Here is a 16,495-nt window from a genome sequence, read left to right on the forward strand (position 1 = left end):
GAATGCTATAACTGGACTTCCCGGGCCTATAATATGGGGGGGAGATTTCAATCTTCTCCAAAGCCCTTTATTGGATTCTTCCAAAAAAGATCGCCGCCAAAACAAACCTCAAGTCGCTATGGCCATTCAAAGCTGTAAAATTGACCTTGATGTTATTGATTATTGGTGTGTCTCCAATCCCCTCAAACGAGAATACTCATGCTATTCAGCTAAATACAACTCTGCATCTAGATTAGATTTTTTTTTTAACTTCCCATATTTTAGAGCCACAATATTATGTCCACCTACCAAATGCTTTCCCTGACCACGCGGCACTCTACATGGAGGTAAAACTGGGATTACAAGATGCAAGCACTTTAAGAAGAAGTTTTTTTAATAAATTGAACCTTCTAGACCAACAATGGTGTAGAGCAGTTTTTTGAGCAGAATAAAGGTACTGCCCCATTAAACACGACCTGGGACGCATTTAAGGCTACACTGCGAGGGATAATTATATCTAAAGGAATACCAAAGCAGAAGGCAAGTAAGGAGGAGAAAGCCAGTCTACAAATCGAACTCACTGAGGCAACCCAAGAACATTATAGGGTTAGATCAACGCTCACTGGGAAAAACTTGACTGAGGCTAAGTCCAGGATGAAGGACTTCTACTACAACTTAGGTGAAACTACTAGCAATCTCTATGCCCAAAGGATATATGAGGAGAGTGAATACACAGGGAAGTTCTTGGCCTGGAAAGCCAAAGAAAAGCAGGTCCGAAATAGGATAGATCAACTAACTAACCCTATGACTAAATTTCATGCTAAGACCACCACCTCCATTGGTGAGCTGTTTTTGAAACATTATGAGGGAATTTACCAATCAACTGAAGGAGCTACATCTGATTCCATTAGGGAGTTTCTAGAGCCACTGGCAATACCTAAATTAGATGATGAGAGCAAGAAATTCCTCACAGAGGACTTCACAATGTTAGAATTAGACGAGGTGATTGCCTCCCTCCCCAACGGTAAGGCTAATGGTGAGGATGGTCTTCCTATCGAATTTTTAAAAAAATTCGGAGGAACCCTTCATAAAGAATTACTGCTGTTAGTTAACCATTTAATTATAGGAGGGTCCCCTCCGGACTCTTTTCATTCAGCTGTGGTGGTCAGCATTTAAAAAAAAGGAAAGGACAAGGAAAACATAAATTCTTATAGACCCATAAGTCTTTTAAACACAGAATATACAATTTTTACAAAACTTTTAGCGAACCGATTGAACAAAATAGTAGGATCTCTAGTAGCTATTATCAGTGTGGTTTTATTCCAGGCAGACATCTTGATTCAAATACCAAATTTTTATTGGAGGCACTAGATTTTTTTAAGATCAACAAGGTGAAGGCTCAATTTGGCTTTTAGACGCAGAAAAAGCCTTTGATCTAGTGTCATGGGATTGCCTTTTTGCTATTTTGCATAGTTTTAATTTCCCGATTATTTTTATTTCTCTTTTAAAACAACTTTATATGAATTCTAGGGCACAAATTATCATTAATAATACTAACATTGGGACGTGTCGGGTCACTAGAGGCACCCGTCAAGGATGCCCCCTGTCGCCAATTTTATTTACGCTATTCATTGAACCTTTGGCAATCGCGATCAGGGACATAAGGTCCGACACAGCCCCAGTAGCTGGTATGACAAATATACAATTATACGCAGATGACATTGCCCTTTTTTTAGATTCTAATCTCGCAAGTCAATTGAAAATTTAAAAAATTTTCTCGGACTTTCAAAGATTAGGGGGCTACAAGATTAATGTTAACAAAATGGAAATTATTTTAGCCAATTGCACTATAGACACTTTAATTCCAGAATTTAGACAGATATATAACACATCCCCAAAGCGATATCTGGGAATATTCATATCGGATAATTTGGAAGATCTGTATTCATTGAACTATTTACCTCTGTTAAAGAAGGTGGGGTCCCTTTTAGATCGCTGGAATTTATTACCCTTGTCTTTAAAGGGACGGGCAGCCCTAGTACGTATGTCGGTTCTGCCTCTTTTTAACTTTCTCTTCAGCGCCGCACCCTGTGCTATTCAGGTCTCCTTTTTTAAAACAGTAGACGCTTTGATCTCCTCTTTCCTTTGGGCAAAAAAATCTCCCAGGCTCGCACTTAGCACTTTATATCTTCCATCCGCACAAGGAGGGCTATCTCTTCTGAATATTAGAGAATATTACTTTGCGTCTTTTGCACACCACAGTTTTAGGTTGTTTTTTTCAGAAACTCATGAGGCAGATAGTTTTTTCATGAAGAGGATGCTGTCAGAATCAAAAATCATCAACCCAGTTAGAATCACGAAAGATCCCAAAAAAGTCCGATATAAATCTCTTCAGTGGATTTTTAAACAGAAATCTCAGTTTCTGAAATTCTACTGTATCCCTATAAAAGGGAATACAACTGATTTAACCAACTTTAGCTTAGGAGAAGAGGGCTGTATGGATAATAATACAATAAATCTCTGGAAGGAGAATGGTTTCGTGAAAATCGAGACTTCCTTATGGGAAACAGGTGGAAGTCTTGAGATGAAATTTATAGACAGTTACAACACTCCCACAGAATTCTAAACTATTTTTTTCTTATCCTTATTCCAAAACTTAGAGAGCTTGATATAGGGAATCTATTTCAAAAACAAAATGTCTCCACAGCTTTGAATACTCAAATACAGAAGAGGTTGAGCAGCTGGATTATAGTCCTAAAAGAAAACAATGGACAGGAATCCTCCAGTAAGATCATTGAAAGGTGGAAAAAGAGGGAAGAAATTGAAATTAGCCCGCAGTTATGGGATATGATAAACAAATTTAATAAAACCATCTCCCGCGGTGCCAATTTTAAACGAATGCAATTTTATAATAAATGGCTAATTTATAGAACCCCCTCTTTCCTTCACAATATCTTTCCCCAAATTGCCGACAAATGCTTTCGGTGGGAAGAAAAAGGTACCTGAAAGCATATTGTCTGGGAGTGCTCAAAAATTCAGCCACTGTGGAAGGAAATTGAAAAATACCTCTCTATCGAGCTCAAAGACTCTATAGTATTTGATAATTTAATTCCTGTCTTAGGTTGTTCCTCAATTCACACCCCACACGACGAGCCCCTCTTCATAACTTCTCTAATAGCTAAATCCCTTATTTTGCAGTCCTAGAAAACAGATCTGATACCAACATTTCAGGCATGGAAGGCAAAATTATTACGAATCCAGGGCAGGGAAAGAAAATACGTTTTGAGATCAGGGGCTCTTAAGAAATATGAAAAATTCTGTAGTGTATTCGAATCATAGTTTGTTCTCCGACAATATCCAATTTGAATTACATTTTTTTTTAATACTAGTCTGCTTGATTGTTTTTACTTATGCACATTGCACTTTAAAATCAAGCTTTGAACGGATGAAATTTGAACATGTTTCTGTATTTATGTGTCCAGTACTGTATGATCTTTTCTATCACTGTGTTTTGAAATGTTGATTTTGTCTTCATGAACTCTCAATAAAAATATATATTAAAAAAAAGTTAATTGATTTACCTATGATTAGAGAGAGGCTCAGGTGCATAACAAACTGTGCAATTGAAAGATAGTTTATATTGTTGTATAATTCTTCCTTACCTGCAAAGGTCTGAAGAAAACATGTACAGAGTTTCATCTTTGCTTATTAACGGATGGAAGTAGGTCCCGTCTGTTCCGTTTATCTTGTTGCATGTATCTGATGTCCACCATTTAAGTCCCCTTAAGAAAGGAAAACATTTTAAACAATAAATATAAATGCCTACAGCAAACTGTGTCATCACAGTAAACATGCAAAGCAATATTTTTTTCGACATTCAGATTTTACAGTAAATTGTCACTAATTCTCAATCATTCCTATGCATGTGAACAAAAATGTGAATAGAGTAATGTGTAAGGAGAAAAGTATATGAATTAACAAGAGCAATTGCAGTGTAAAGTGCATGATGTGTTAAGAGCAGACTCAATTACAATAGGTTGGTGATATTGGGAATAGGTTTTTAATATTTCTAGAAACAAAAACGAAAAAAGAAAAAAGATTCATTATAATACATCTGCAAAAGCCGCCTTCGGTACACTGGAGCCATTCCCAAGTGAAATCACCCGCTTGGTGACTCTCTGGTAGATTTGCAGTCAGTGTCAACTTTATGATTTAGGGGCCTCAGGGCGAGACAAATTTGGGGGGCCCAAATCCAGAACAAATTTTAATTTTATTTCCCAGTTCTTGCTAAATCAAGCCTGCATAATACCAAACAGTACTAAATTAAATGTAATACTTTAACACGGCCAAACAAAAACGTTGAAATAGGTCTTTCTGATAAACCATAAAGTCCTTAAAATGAAACAGGCTAGAGAAATAGAGACCGAGATAGAGGTAGGATTATTTAGAAAGAGGGTTACAGAGAATAGGATACGTAGAGGTTAAATGGAGACAAAACAAAGAGAAAGTTTCTTGGAACGTGGGGTCCTGGGCAATCGCCCACGTCTTAAAATGTCTCTGTTTGCAGTTCAGTAACCAGAAAATTGGAGACACATTTGCAAAGGCGGTTGGCCTTGTACAGGTGTGCCCATAATTTCTGTTGCCCATCTTTGCCCCCCCCCCCCCCCCGCCCCCCGCTTAATGGCCCTTTTAAATGTGCGAAGACAGGGCCATTAAAAAGTAGCACTCCTTTACTCACTACTCTTTTGCAGCTAAAATCCCTTTGTATGTGTGCAATCGAGAAAGGTGCGACGAACGGTTAAAAAGACACACATCATTAATTGTTCTTGTGTAAGTTGTGAGTTTTTTTAGCACTACTGAATTTTCAAGAAATATGCATTTTTTTGTGAACTGGACCCTTGCTGTTCAAATAGTCCAAAACTGGCAATGTCATCTTTAGTATGGACCTGGATAAAAGTGCCCCAGAAAATGTCAGCCCCTGAGCAAACTACTGAGCGCAGGGGCTAGAATTACGAGTTGTAAGGACTTTAAAGCACCAGGTAATTATCAGATGCGACAAAGTGCGCACCCATGTGACAATTTGGGAGGAAAAACGGCAGAAAATGTGCCTGGGGAGGAAGGCCAGTGAATACCAAGTCCAAGACATGAAGATTTTGCTGCAGGAAGCACACACAATCTGCAATAAGATCACAATGGAGCAAGCAGCAACTCTAGCGCCTTGAGACCCTCACATGTGATTGACGCAAAATCCTTGATTGATTGATTGATATTATGCCTTCTCTTCAGGGTACAAATTCACGTAAGGTTGAATGTAACCAACTTCATAGGGACTCATAATAAGGCCCACAGTCTTGTCTAAGAATCCTACTCATTCCCCTTATCTTCTCCTCTTATACAGCAATGGTTTGCTCAAGTGAAAGTCAACACACGATACAGCGAGGGGCAACAGAGTCGCCGGTTCCACCGTCCTCTTGGAAGGGAAAGTTGGAAAGTGTATTGAACGCTTCTTACTCTCCTTGAACATATTTCAGAGAATCGAAGATAAGAAATGAAAAGGCATATTTATGAAGGTGCTAGATCAATTAATAGAACCAATTTCATTGTAAGCAAGTTAGAGATGCCACTTGCTCAGTTTATTTTGTCTGCCCATGCAGGCCGATGCCTCCGTACCTCAAAACATTTTGAACTTTGTTGAATTTAGGCATTAGGCGTGGATTATTAGCAAATGCTTGTGTCCAATGCAAGATAAAAGGATTATGCAGCAGGCAGACCAGCGAGTGAAGAGAAGCATCAGGTTTATTCCACATACCTCAGCCACAGCATGCCAACGTTCCTCACTTTACAATGTAGAACTTCGTGACCGCAAGGTTCCACTGTTGTAGTCTCTTCTACCATGTTCTGGTATTTCTATAGTGCAAGTGACATAGGTGACAGACAGATACCACACAGCTTGCTTGGTAAAAGCATCTGCTTTTTGCCATACCTCAAGTTATTTCATTTAAATTACAATCAGCCTGCTCTTTGCGTCCCATGTCGCTGTCTTAGCAATTCTAGCTTAAAGGCAAGCTTTTAATTGCACACACTGAAATTTGTAAAAGCTCTACAGTAAGATGTGTTAACTGTCCACTTGCCTTTTATTTACTTGTGTATTTTTATTTTCCCCGTTCATTTTAAAAGGCAACAAAATGTAGAAATGTTCAAGACAACTGGTTACTGATATTGCATTGTCTCAAATTTATGTCAAGATATTGACCCTCAACTTATTGTGGCCTTCTGAATTACCATAAAATCTGCATTTTAAGCACGCATACCTTATTGGGTCACCATCGAGAGAGATGAGCAGTTTAGATAATGCATACATGCCAACATTTTAGAACATTAAAGTTGGAGCTTTTGAAAACAAATTGGGAAAATGTATGTTCCCCACTGACTTTAACTGAAAAAGAGGTCATTTTAGACATAAGGCAGCTAAAATAAAGTCATTTTTTTACTTTAAAAATCAGGAGTCTTTCGCCCGAATCAGGTCTGTTGGCATATATGGTAAGGTTCTGCCTGTTCTGTCTTCAGGCACCATATCGCTCTCTCCAGCATTTCTAGAGAGAAGCTGTCACAGTTATGTAAGAATCACCTGGAGAGGGGCTTTGGGTCTGCCCACATGTTGGGAATCTGGAATACATGTTTCAAGTGGGCAAACGTGTGGTTCCACAAAAAGGTGCTTACCTTCCACACAGCTGTGATCATTTTGTTTATTCAGCTGCTGAAGCTTCAACTTTCAGGGGCACACAAATGATATTATAATATTGTTAAAGTGTCTTAGATACTAATTATGTTTTTCTCTAGTAGCAGGACCAATAGAAGGAAGGCACTAATTTACCAACACAGATTATTAGGTCTGGCTTGACAGTGCAACCCTCACATACCCTATGTGATCAACAAAAAAGAGCCGTCAGAGATCTAGTGAGAGAGGAACTTAGGCTCCACCCACATGTTGGTCCTCCTGAGTAACAGATTTGTTTGATTTGAATTTGTGTGCTTCTACTAAATAGATTGCATGTACTTCACTTTTTGGCTTGTGGCAATGTTTATATTCAATGTAGAGTACCTAGTTGGTTATGATGTCAAGCCAATGATTATAGTTATAGGCCTGACCTGTTTAATTTGAACTTTTGTAATGAAGGCACTGGGCCTGATTGTAGCATCCTGCTACAAAGAACCACAGACACAGGTTCTCATATCTCAGAGCTTTATTCCTTACAACTTGTCTCGACCCTGTCCCTACTCTAACTAACTCCATCCTGTCCCCGACTCCTCCTCTTCCCCTCAGCCCCTCTCACTCCGCCCACACCCAACTACTAGACTGCACACTATCACATCTCCCCCCTCGTTAACAAAATGAACAAATCAACTTGATCATCATCGCTCTATCAATCAAGTAGATCACAGAATGTTTTGTCATGGTTCACAACTCCGTCGTTCGGATCACTCTCTGCTTGAATTTCCAATTTTGCCTTGCAGTTGTGCGATCACGCCTCTCAGGACACTGATGCTCCATGGTCTTGTCAAGAGTCTCTTCATGGTATGAATGTACCGTCAGCCACACAGGTCGGCAGTTATCCCTTTTTGAGCCATGGGGACACCTATCCTTTTCCGCAGTGTGGTTTCCCTTTACCCTGACCAGAGTCTCATTGACAACACAGATGCATCTTTGAAACTGCATGATTTCTCGTGTGGCCTTCTTGTCCACCAACTCATGGCCCGCTCTAAGATACTTCCGGGTTGTCCCTTCATCTCCGCCTTCTGGAGTCGTCATGGTTGCCTCCTGGGGGATGAATAACTCCTGGGAGTTGTTTTTGGATGGTTGACTCTGAGTAATCTGACTCCGAGTAATCCTTGGTTGATTCTGAGTAGTCGGACGCTGAGTAATCTGACTCTGAGTACTCCTTGTCACTTTCCTTGTCACTGTCTCTCTCCCGTTGTCTTTTTGCTGGTCTGTCTTCTCTCTCTCTCCTTTCAGTTGTGTTTGTTTTCAGAGTTCTATCCCCCCAGGTGCCTTGATGGTTTGCTATCAGGTGCACGTCCTTTAATCTGTTTCTTGCTTTGATTTGCATTCCTATTTCGGCTTTTTTGATGATCTCCTTTAACGACCAATGCCCTTGCAGGATCTTGCGCTTTGTGTCAGGGTTCGCGCAGCCTTCAATTATCCGGAGTCGTACCGCATCCTCGTTTGTAAAAGTGTGGAAGTGGCAGCCTCGTACCAGGCTTTGCAACCGAGTGATGAAATTTGGCAACGGTTCGCCTGGTTCCTGCCGTGCTGTGTTGAAAACCATGCGATCATGATCCACATCTGCCTGTGCGTTGAGATGGGCACAGAGCTCCCCTTGGAGTCTTTTATATATTTCCGTATCCGCTTTGGAGAATGTCCTTATTGGGCATCGGCCCTCAGGACCCACCAGATGGAGGAGTAATATCAGACATTTTCTCTCTTTTTGCTCACCATTGGCTTTTAGGAAATCCTCCAATGCTTCCAGCCACCGGTGTCGTTTGAGATCCGAGATCCAATCATCAGTCCGCATCGATGGGGGCGGTACTTCAACGTGTGGAGTGAACCGCTGTGCTGTGTCTCCTCCCGCCATGAGAGAGGGAGATTCTGGTCTGTTGTAGTCGCGGGTCATTGAGCTGTTCACTTTGCTTAGTCCTGGTGTTTGTATGTGCTTATTTGGTTTCTCCAACATGGGTTCCTTCATTACCTATGCCACTACGTGTTCGCTTGCTCTTCTCAATGTTTTCGCTTCCACACTTGCTAATGTTTGCTAATGTTTGCTTTGTTTCAGTCACCACGGTTTCATTCCTAATTCAGTCTCTTGCCTTTACATGGGCTGATTTGTCCCTTTGCTGGTGGCTTGTTTGTCAGTTCTTCCTTCTTGTGTTGTGCTTTGTTTCTTTTATTTCGTTTACTTGTCTCTTGCATTTGCTTAGGCTTGTTTATTTGTTTAATTCACTCCTTGCATTTGCTCGTGCTTGATTACTGCTTCACCTTTGTGTTTATACGTACTTGTTGCCTTTTCCTCTCTTAGCTCAGTCAATGCTTGTTCTTTGTTCACTTGTATTTCTCAAGGTGTGGTCATTTATGCTCGCCTGCGTTTGTTCATTATAATTATTGATGTTTGTTTGTTTCTTTACGTATGCCAAGGTTGGTTCCTTGTCACCCATTTCTCTTATCAGTGCTCATCCCTTTCGCGTGCTTGTTGTATTATCTTTTCTGGCCTTTGACTGTGCTTGCTTAGTTACTCTTCTGGCATTGGCTTATGCTTGCTTTCTTGCTTCTCTTTTTCCAATGTTTATTTTGTCTTCGCCAATGCTTCTTTTCTTCCTTTGCCAATGTTTGTCCAATGCTTGTTGATTTGCAGGTGCCAATGCTTGTCTATTTGTATGTACCAATGCTCGTTTCTTTGCATGTACCAATGCTTATTTGCTTGTCTTTGCCAATGCTTACTGATTCCTAACAATGCTTGTCTGTTTGTACCTACCAATGCTTGGTTCTTTGCGTATATCAATGCTTGTTTCTTTGTATGTATCAATGTTTGTTTCTTTGCATGTACCAATGCTTGTTTGTCATTTCTCTTCTTGTCTTTATCAGTGCTTGTTCTTTACATTTCCCCAGGTTTGTTTCCTTACGGTTGCCAATGCTTGCTTTTCACGGTTGCCAATGTTTGTTTATTAAACTGGAGGTTGCCTGACTCTAAGATGGCCGCTCCTAGGCCTCGACAGGGGATTGGTGGGGACAGCCTGACTTCAAAATGGCCTCCGTACTCGAAATCTCGTTCTCCACGAGATTTGATTGCCATTCACTCTCCAGGCTCACAAGTCCCTCGGCACTCACCGGCAGCCAATTTTCTTCATGTAGCTCACCTTCAGCAATTCTTCAGACGCTCCTCGGGGACCGGTGCAGCCAGGCACGATTGGGGTGAGTTCCCGACTTTCTTCGGTAGGCGCGCCTGCAATGTCTCACGCATCGGGGGTGAGCTTTTTCTTCCGTTTGGCGCGAACAGCGCTCTTGCTTCTGGGCACACCCACGGGGCTTCCGCAGTGCCCCAGGCACCTTCTGGTCACCAGGGTACTAGGCAGGATCGGGGTGGGCTCCCGATTTCTCCTTACTTTTCAAGTTCCCGCTCTTCTTCGCCGACAGCGTGCTGAAGCTCACGCATCGGGTGTGAGGTTTTCCGACCTCCGACGGCACCCAGGCTCCGATTTCAGTGCTCTCGGCCGCGCTTGCTAGTAGGCTCTCGGGGACAGCGTCCTCTACACCGAGGTACCTTTATTTTACTCTGGGGTGCTGGACAGGGTCGGAGTGGGCTCCCGATTCCTGTTTCTTCCAGGATGCCACGTTGCACGCATCTGGCGGGACTCGCGCTTTCGGCGCGAAACAGCTTCTTCTTCTTGAGCGTTTCAGCGCTCGCCGCAGTGGCTCCCTCAGGGCTCCGCAACGTCGCTGGAGCGTCAGGGTCACCTACTGCTGGCTTCTTTCTCAGGGCATCAGCACCACACGGCAGCGGATCTCTTTTCTCGACGCTGCAGGGGACAGGGCACGTTCAGGTGGTTCTGTGGGCTGCAGTCATGCTCATCCCACCCTCGTCGCCAGTTGTAGCATCCTGCTACAAAGAACCACAGACACAGGTTCTCATATCTCAGAGCTTTATTCCTTACAACTTGTCTCGACCCTGTCCCTACTCTAACTCCATCCTGTCCCCGACTCCTCCTCTTCCCCTCAGCCCCTCTCACTCCGCCCACACCCAACTACTAGACTGCACACTATCACACTGATGTATTGCAAAAAAATATATATAAAAGCTGTTAGGCATTTAGGTGTTGACTGTTATTGCCTGCAGGCAGGTATTTTTCTGAGTGAAATCTCAAAGATTACTGTAGTAGGCATGGGTTTAGACGCTGGTAACCCATGCTGACAAGTCTTGGGGGGTTTTGCTGTTAATATTCTCACTAAGCCCTGTTGAGAGGGGTTGTATATTGTCTTGCAAGTTGCATTTTTCCACATATTTTTTATTTTATTACTGTATACATGACGGCTGCTGGTTTATGTGCACCTGAATAGGCCGGTGTTGGGAAAAGCGTTAAAGGTTAAAGACTTCATCAATTCATTGGGAAAAACACGCCATATCTCATAGGTGTGATCTGTTTATAACGAAACACTATCACAAAGCAAATAGACCTGACCTACTTACTGCAAAAATCATGCATTAAAGCAATAGGCTTTTAAGGATGGACTGTTATTACACTGTGCTAAAGCCTGTAGGTGTGTTAAAGCCCTTAAAGAAGTGAGATTGCTTAGCCAGATGTATTTTGAATACAAGTAAAACACTAAAACTGTGTGACTGATGGATAACTTATGGCAACGTTTGGGAAAGTTTATGCTTAGTACAGTAGGCCTGAATTGGTTATGGTGACAAGCCAATGATAACAGGTTTTTTGTTTCATGAAATGTTAAAGAAACCTTGAATCGAATGTTTTTGGTGTTGGTTACTACCTCTAACAAACCTTAGTGGAGAATATTTGTGCTGAAATCATTTTTGCTAGAATCTCTTCTTAGATGCCTGCCGGGATCTTGTAATAATAAAAAAATAACAAAATAATAAATATACACACACACATATATACATATATATATATATATATATATATACATATATATATATATATATACATATATATATATATATATATATACATATATATCCAAGCACATTTCTCCAATTACAAGGAGCCTCGACCCTTCAAGGCGGCCTCATTACACAGTGCAGGGGCGGCCTTAGGCATGTGCAAGCTGTGCACCTGCACAGGGCCACCAAACCCCAAGGGCCACCACGCCACTATATATCCTTACTATAATAATCCTCTGAGGGTGGATACATATTGTGGCGGCCCCTGGCAGGGATTTGGCACTGTTCAACTTCCAAAAACCCTGACTCCCCCTCTTCACTGGCCTCCGCGCTCCGCCCTGCCCGGACCCCCTCTTCCGGGGCCCCCTACCTACGCTCCCTGCCCAGGGCCACCATGAGCCTAGAGCCGCCTCTGCACAGTGGGCATGGAGCAGCCCACCAAAGTCAGCACGACAGGAAACACAAACACCGAGGCCCTTTCCAGATATGAAACAATTTATTTGCTGTGGCAACAGCACTCCTTCCACTCTCCTTATGCGTTTCAGCTCTCGCCTTGGTCACAGGTGGGAAAGTTAATCAAAAGCAAAGTGCGTTGTGCTGGTTTAAAATACGCAATGTTACATGACCTCCAAATGGAAATACAATATATATATATATATATATATATATATATATATATATATATATATATATATATATATACACACACACACACACATTTTCAATGAAAAAAAACATAGGTTTCAGGGACGTTATATTTAGTTGGAGTTTTCACTAGTATAAAACCATAGAAATTCGGCCGTTGTAGTTAGTAGACCTAACTATAACTCGCGCCCCCGCAATGCACTGCTGATGACGTCACATATTACATCACTCATGACATGCTCAGTGACATCACTGATGACATCTCAAATGACATCACTGATGACATCATCCAGTGAATGCGTGTTTCTATAAAGTGTAAAAATATTCTATACATATATATGCCAAGGTCTGTTGAAGAATGAGTGGGTGCATGAGTGTCTGAATAGATGATTTAGTATGTGTGTGACTGACTGTATTAGTGAGTGATTAAATGCATCTTACTGAATGCATGGGTTAGAGACTAAACTCTGTGAATGTCTTTATTAGTCGGTTAGTTAGTGTGTAAGCGGCTGCATAGCTTGGTGAGTAGCTACACGAGTGTCTATATGGGTTATTTATTGGTTGACTAAGTATCTATATGGGTGCCTGAGTGTCTTTGTGGGTGGATGGGTGGGGTGTGACTCTGTGCATAGATAGATGAATGGTTGTTTCACTGGGTGTATAGGTTCAAGAGTGCATATGGAAACACCAGTATGGATGAGTGAGTGCGTGTATGGGTGTGTTGGTGAGTAAATGGATGTCTCAGTGGTACATGTGTGAGTAACTACATGTTTTAAAGCAGTATATGTGAGTGTTGGGTTATATAAATGACTATATGTGGGAGTGAGTGATTGCAAGAGTATCTGTATGGATGAGTGTGTGTTTCTATGAGTGATTGTTTAAGAGACTAATTATGTGTTAGTATCTCTATAAATAAGTGTGGTGGTGTGTGTGTATGACTGTATAAGCGAGGACATGGGTGTGTGATAGTTTCTTTGCATGACTGACCAGGTGTATGAGTGACTCTTTGGGAGAGTGGCAGTGCTTGAATGTCTATATGGGTTTATGAGTGGATATATCAGTGGCTGTATAGATGAATGACTGTGTGTATGAGTGACTGTATGGGTTAGTGGGTGGATGTGTACTAACTGCTATTGGTCTGTCTATGGTTTCAATACTGGTGGTCTGTATTTTAGAGTGGGTGTATGAAAGGTTTCATTAGGGTATGAGGAGGCACATCTGATGATCACGTGGATGATGTCATCAGTGATGTCATTTGAGATGTCATCCGTGATGTCATCAGTGTCACTGATCATGTCATGAGTGATGTAATAGGACACGTCATCAGCAGTGCATTGCGGGGGCGCGAGTTATAGTTAGGTCTACTAACTATAACAGCTGAATTTCTATGGTTTTATACAAGTGAAATCTCCAACTAACTACAACGTCACTGAAACCTATGGTTTTTTCAGTGAAATTCTAAGGTTTTTTAAATTCTAATTTCTAACTATAACGTGCCTGAAACCTATGATTTTCACAGTGAATGTCAAAGGTTTTTTAAATGCTGATTTCCAACTATGCCAACAAAGGTAGGACATGTGAAGAAAGAGGAAGAAAAGTGCAGAAAGAAGCAAGACAAATGCAGAAAGAGGCAACAGGAGTCCAGAAAGACGAAGAAAAGTGCAGGAAGAAGAAGAGATGTGCAGAAAGAACTAACAGAAGAGCAGAAGGAGGCCTTCTTGCGAAATTATCCTGTGCCCACAACTTTTTCAGACGGGTACTGGTGGTAACCGACTCTGACTTACCAGGCCTTGAGCCAGTGCTATGCTAAAAGACACTTTGAATACAGTGAAAACACCTACATACACCAGGGAACACTATGCGTTGGGGTACCCCTGTGATTAGCATGATCTTCTCTGTAAGGCACTAGTACATAATAGGGGAGGGGGATTAAAACTACCTCTAAGTCAGAGGTGCAGAAATATGCTACTTTAACTAGTAGTTGCATTTGCAGAGTGGTGGAGAAAGGGTGCTGGGCGTCCAACAAACGCTCAGGAATTCCGCTGCATAGGACTTACAGGAGGTGCCAGCAGGGATTCTTGACCCCCAAATTCCCTCAGGGCTAAAATGGATTTACTCCCCCATCCTGTAGTCTGCCACGAGGCACGTTTGCAGAGTGGTATAGAAAGGGGGCCCTGGCCTCTGAAGACGTCTTAGCAATCCCATTGTGTGGGACTTACTGGAGGTAACAAGAGGGGTAGTTGGCCCCAAGGACATCTTTGGGGGCCAAATTCCCAAACTATTGTCTCCAGTCAGAGTCCCACACAGCAGCATTGGTATTCGTACCAGGCCACGCCCAATTTGCCCACCACTAGACAAACGCGCTCCTTGGCACGCTCTTCGATGGGGATTGAATTCCCCTTCACTGCTGGGGGTCCTATAAAGGCCAACTAGCCTACCTTTTACCTCAAGTAAGCCAAACGCAGTGGGATTGGAGGGCGTGCCCTCTTTCTTCACCACTCTGCAAACAGGCCCACTGTCATGTTGTAAGTTGGGGGATTAAGTCCCCTTGAATCCTGAGGGTCCCTGGTGTCCAACTAGCCCACTAGGTACCTCCAGTAAGCACCACAGAGCTGCATTGGAGAGAGGTGTAAAAAGGAAAGTGGAATGGAGCACATCTCTGCAACGCAGGCCTGTGGCGCTTACAAGAGGTACTTGGTGGGCTAGTTTGCGGCCAGGGACCCTCAGGATTGAAAAGGAATTAATTTCCCAACTTAAAACGTGCCAAAGGGTGTGCTTGCACACAGGTCACCTCAGGTCCCGTCCCCTCCCTTCACCACTGAGCAAACGCACCCCGTGGCACGTTTTTAGTTGGGGGATTAACTCCCCTTGAATCCTGAGGGTCCCTGGGGTGCAACTAGCCCACTAGGTACCTCCAGTAAACGCCACAGAGCTGCACAGCAGAGAGGTGTAAAAAGAGGCGTGGCCTGGACCACCTCTCTGCAACAATGCCCTACGACGCTTACTGGAGGTACCTAGTGGGCTAGTTGGCCCCAAGGACCCCCAGTATTGAAGAGGAATTAATTTCACAATTTAAAACACGCCACAGGGTGCATTTGCAGAGTGTTGCTGGAAGGGGCGGGGCCTCAGGCACAATCACAACTTGTTTCCTTTATTTTGGGCCCTTGGGACCCCATCCTCCAGGGCCTTACCACTTAAAAAAAAAAATGAACGGGAAGGGGGCCGCGTGGGTCCCCCTCCCGTGGCCAATTCCGGTCCCGGGGACCCCATCCCCTGGGGCATGGGCACACATATATTTATTTTTTATGGAGGGGGCTGCATGGCCCCCTCCTGAGGCTTCTATTGGCCACAGGGACCCCATCCCCCAGGGCCAGATTTTATTTAATTTAATTTTTTGGGGGAGGGGGACCGCGTGGACCCCTCCCGGGCCACTGCTAGCCATTGGGACCCCAGAGCAGGCCCTATCCGTTGGGGACCGTGGGGGAAGCCCCAATGCCCCCCACGGTCCCGTAGGCTCCCTGCATCCTGCCGGAGAAGAAATTGCTTCTCCACATGGGGAGCTGCTGAGATGCAGCTCCCCTTGTGGAAAAGCAATTCTGCTTTGCTTCATTGAAGCGAGAGCTGGTTTCCCTGTGTGCCCCCGCTAATATTTAAGGGAATCCCCGGGGGTGGCGGTCCCCAGGGCTGTGAGGGCCCCCCTGGGCCCCTCCAATTACAATATAGCATGCCCCAGAGACTTGGCCCACCCAGGGGCTAAATAATAATGAAGCCCAGGAGCCCAAGCTTAGTTTTTTCAATTTTCATGGCAGGATCCGCTGGTCCTCCGCAACTTTTGTGTTTAAAAAAAAACATACTTTTTTTGGCCCTGGGGGTCCTTGTGGGACCATCAAAGCAGGCCTAGGGGTCAGGGTGTTTCTACCCTGCCCCCTTTTCTGTTTTTTCACGTTTTTTTTCTGTTTTCTTGTGACTCGGTTCTATCGAGTCACAAGATGGCTGCCAACACTTCCTGGTTTGGAGTGTTGACAGCCAATTAGAATAAAGCTTGTGATGAGGAGGGTCCACGGATCCACCGTGCCTCTAGATATCGAAACTTTTATTTTTTGATTTTCTCAGCAACTACTGAACGGATTTACACCATTCAATAAAAGGTCTCTTTCTGAACCTAATGCTACCTTTTTGCCAAATTTGGTGTAATTCCG

The 16,495-nt window shown here is 43.1% G+C and overlaps 1 protein-coding gene across 1 annotated transcript in view; it reads right to left on the reverse strand.

The window, feature by feature from the left end:
• The window catches only part of SCARB2 (scavenger receptor class B member 2), a 567,669-nt gene that overhangs the window by 236,848 nt on the left and 314,326 nt on the right, over positions 1-16,495 (reverse strand). The window contains exon 6 of the mRNA XM_086961781.1: positions 3,642-3,761. Within this exon, the coding sequence (XP_086817907.1) occupies positions 3,642-3,761 (120 nt within the window). The remainder of the gene's footprint in view (positions 1-3,641; positions 3,762-16,495) is intronic.

Source organism: Lissotriton vulgaris, chromosome 3_1 (assembly GCF_964263255.1).
Source record: "Lissotriton vulgaris chromosome 3_1, aLisVul1.2, whole genome shotgun sequence".
Lineage (NCBI taxonomy): Eukaryota > Metazoa > Chordata > Amphibia > Caudata > Salamandridae > Lissotriton > Lissotriton vulgaris.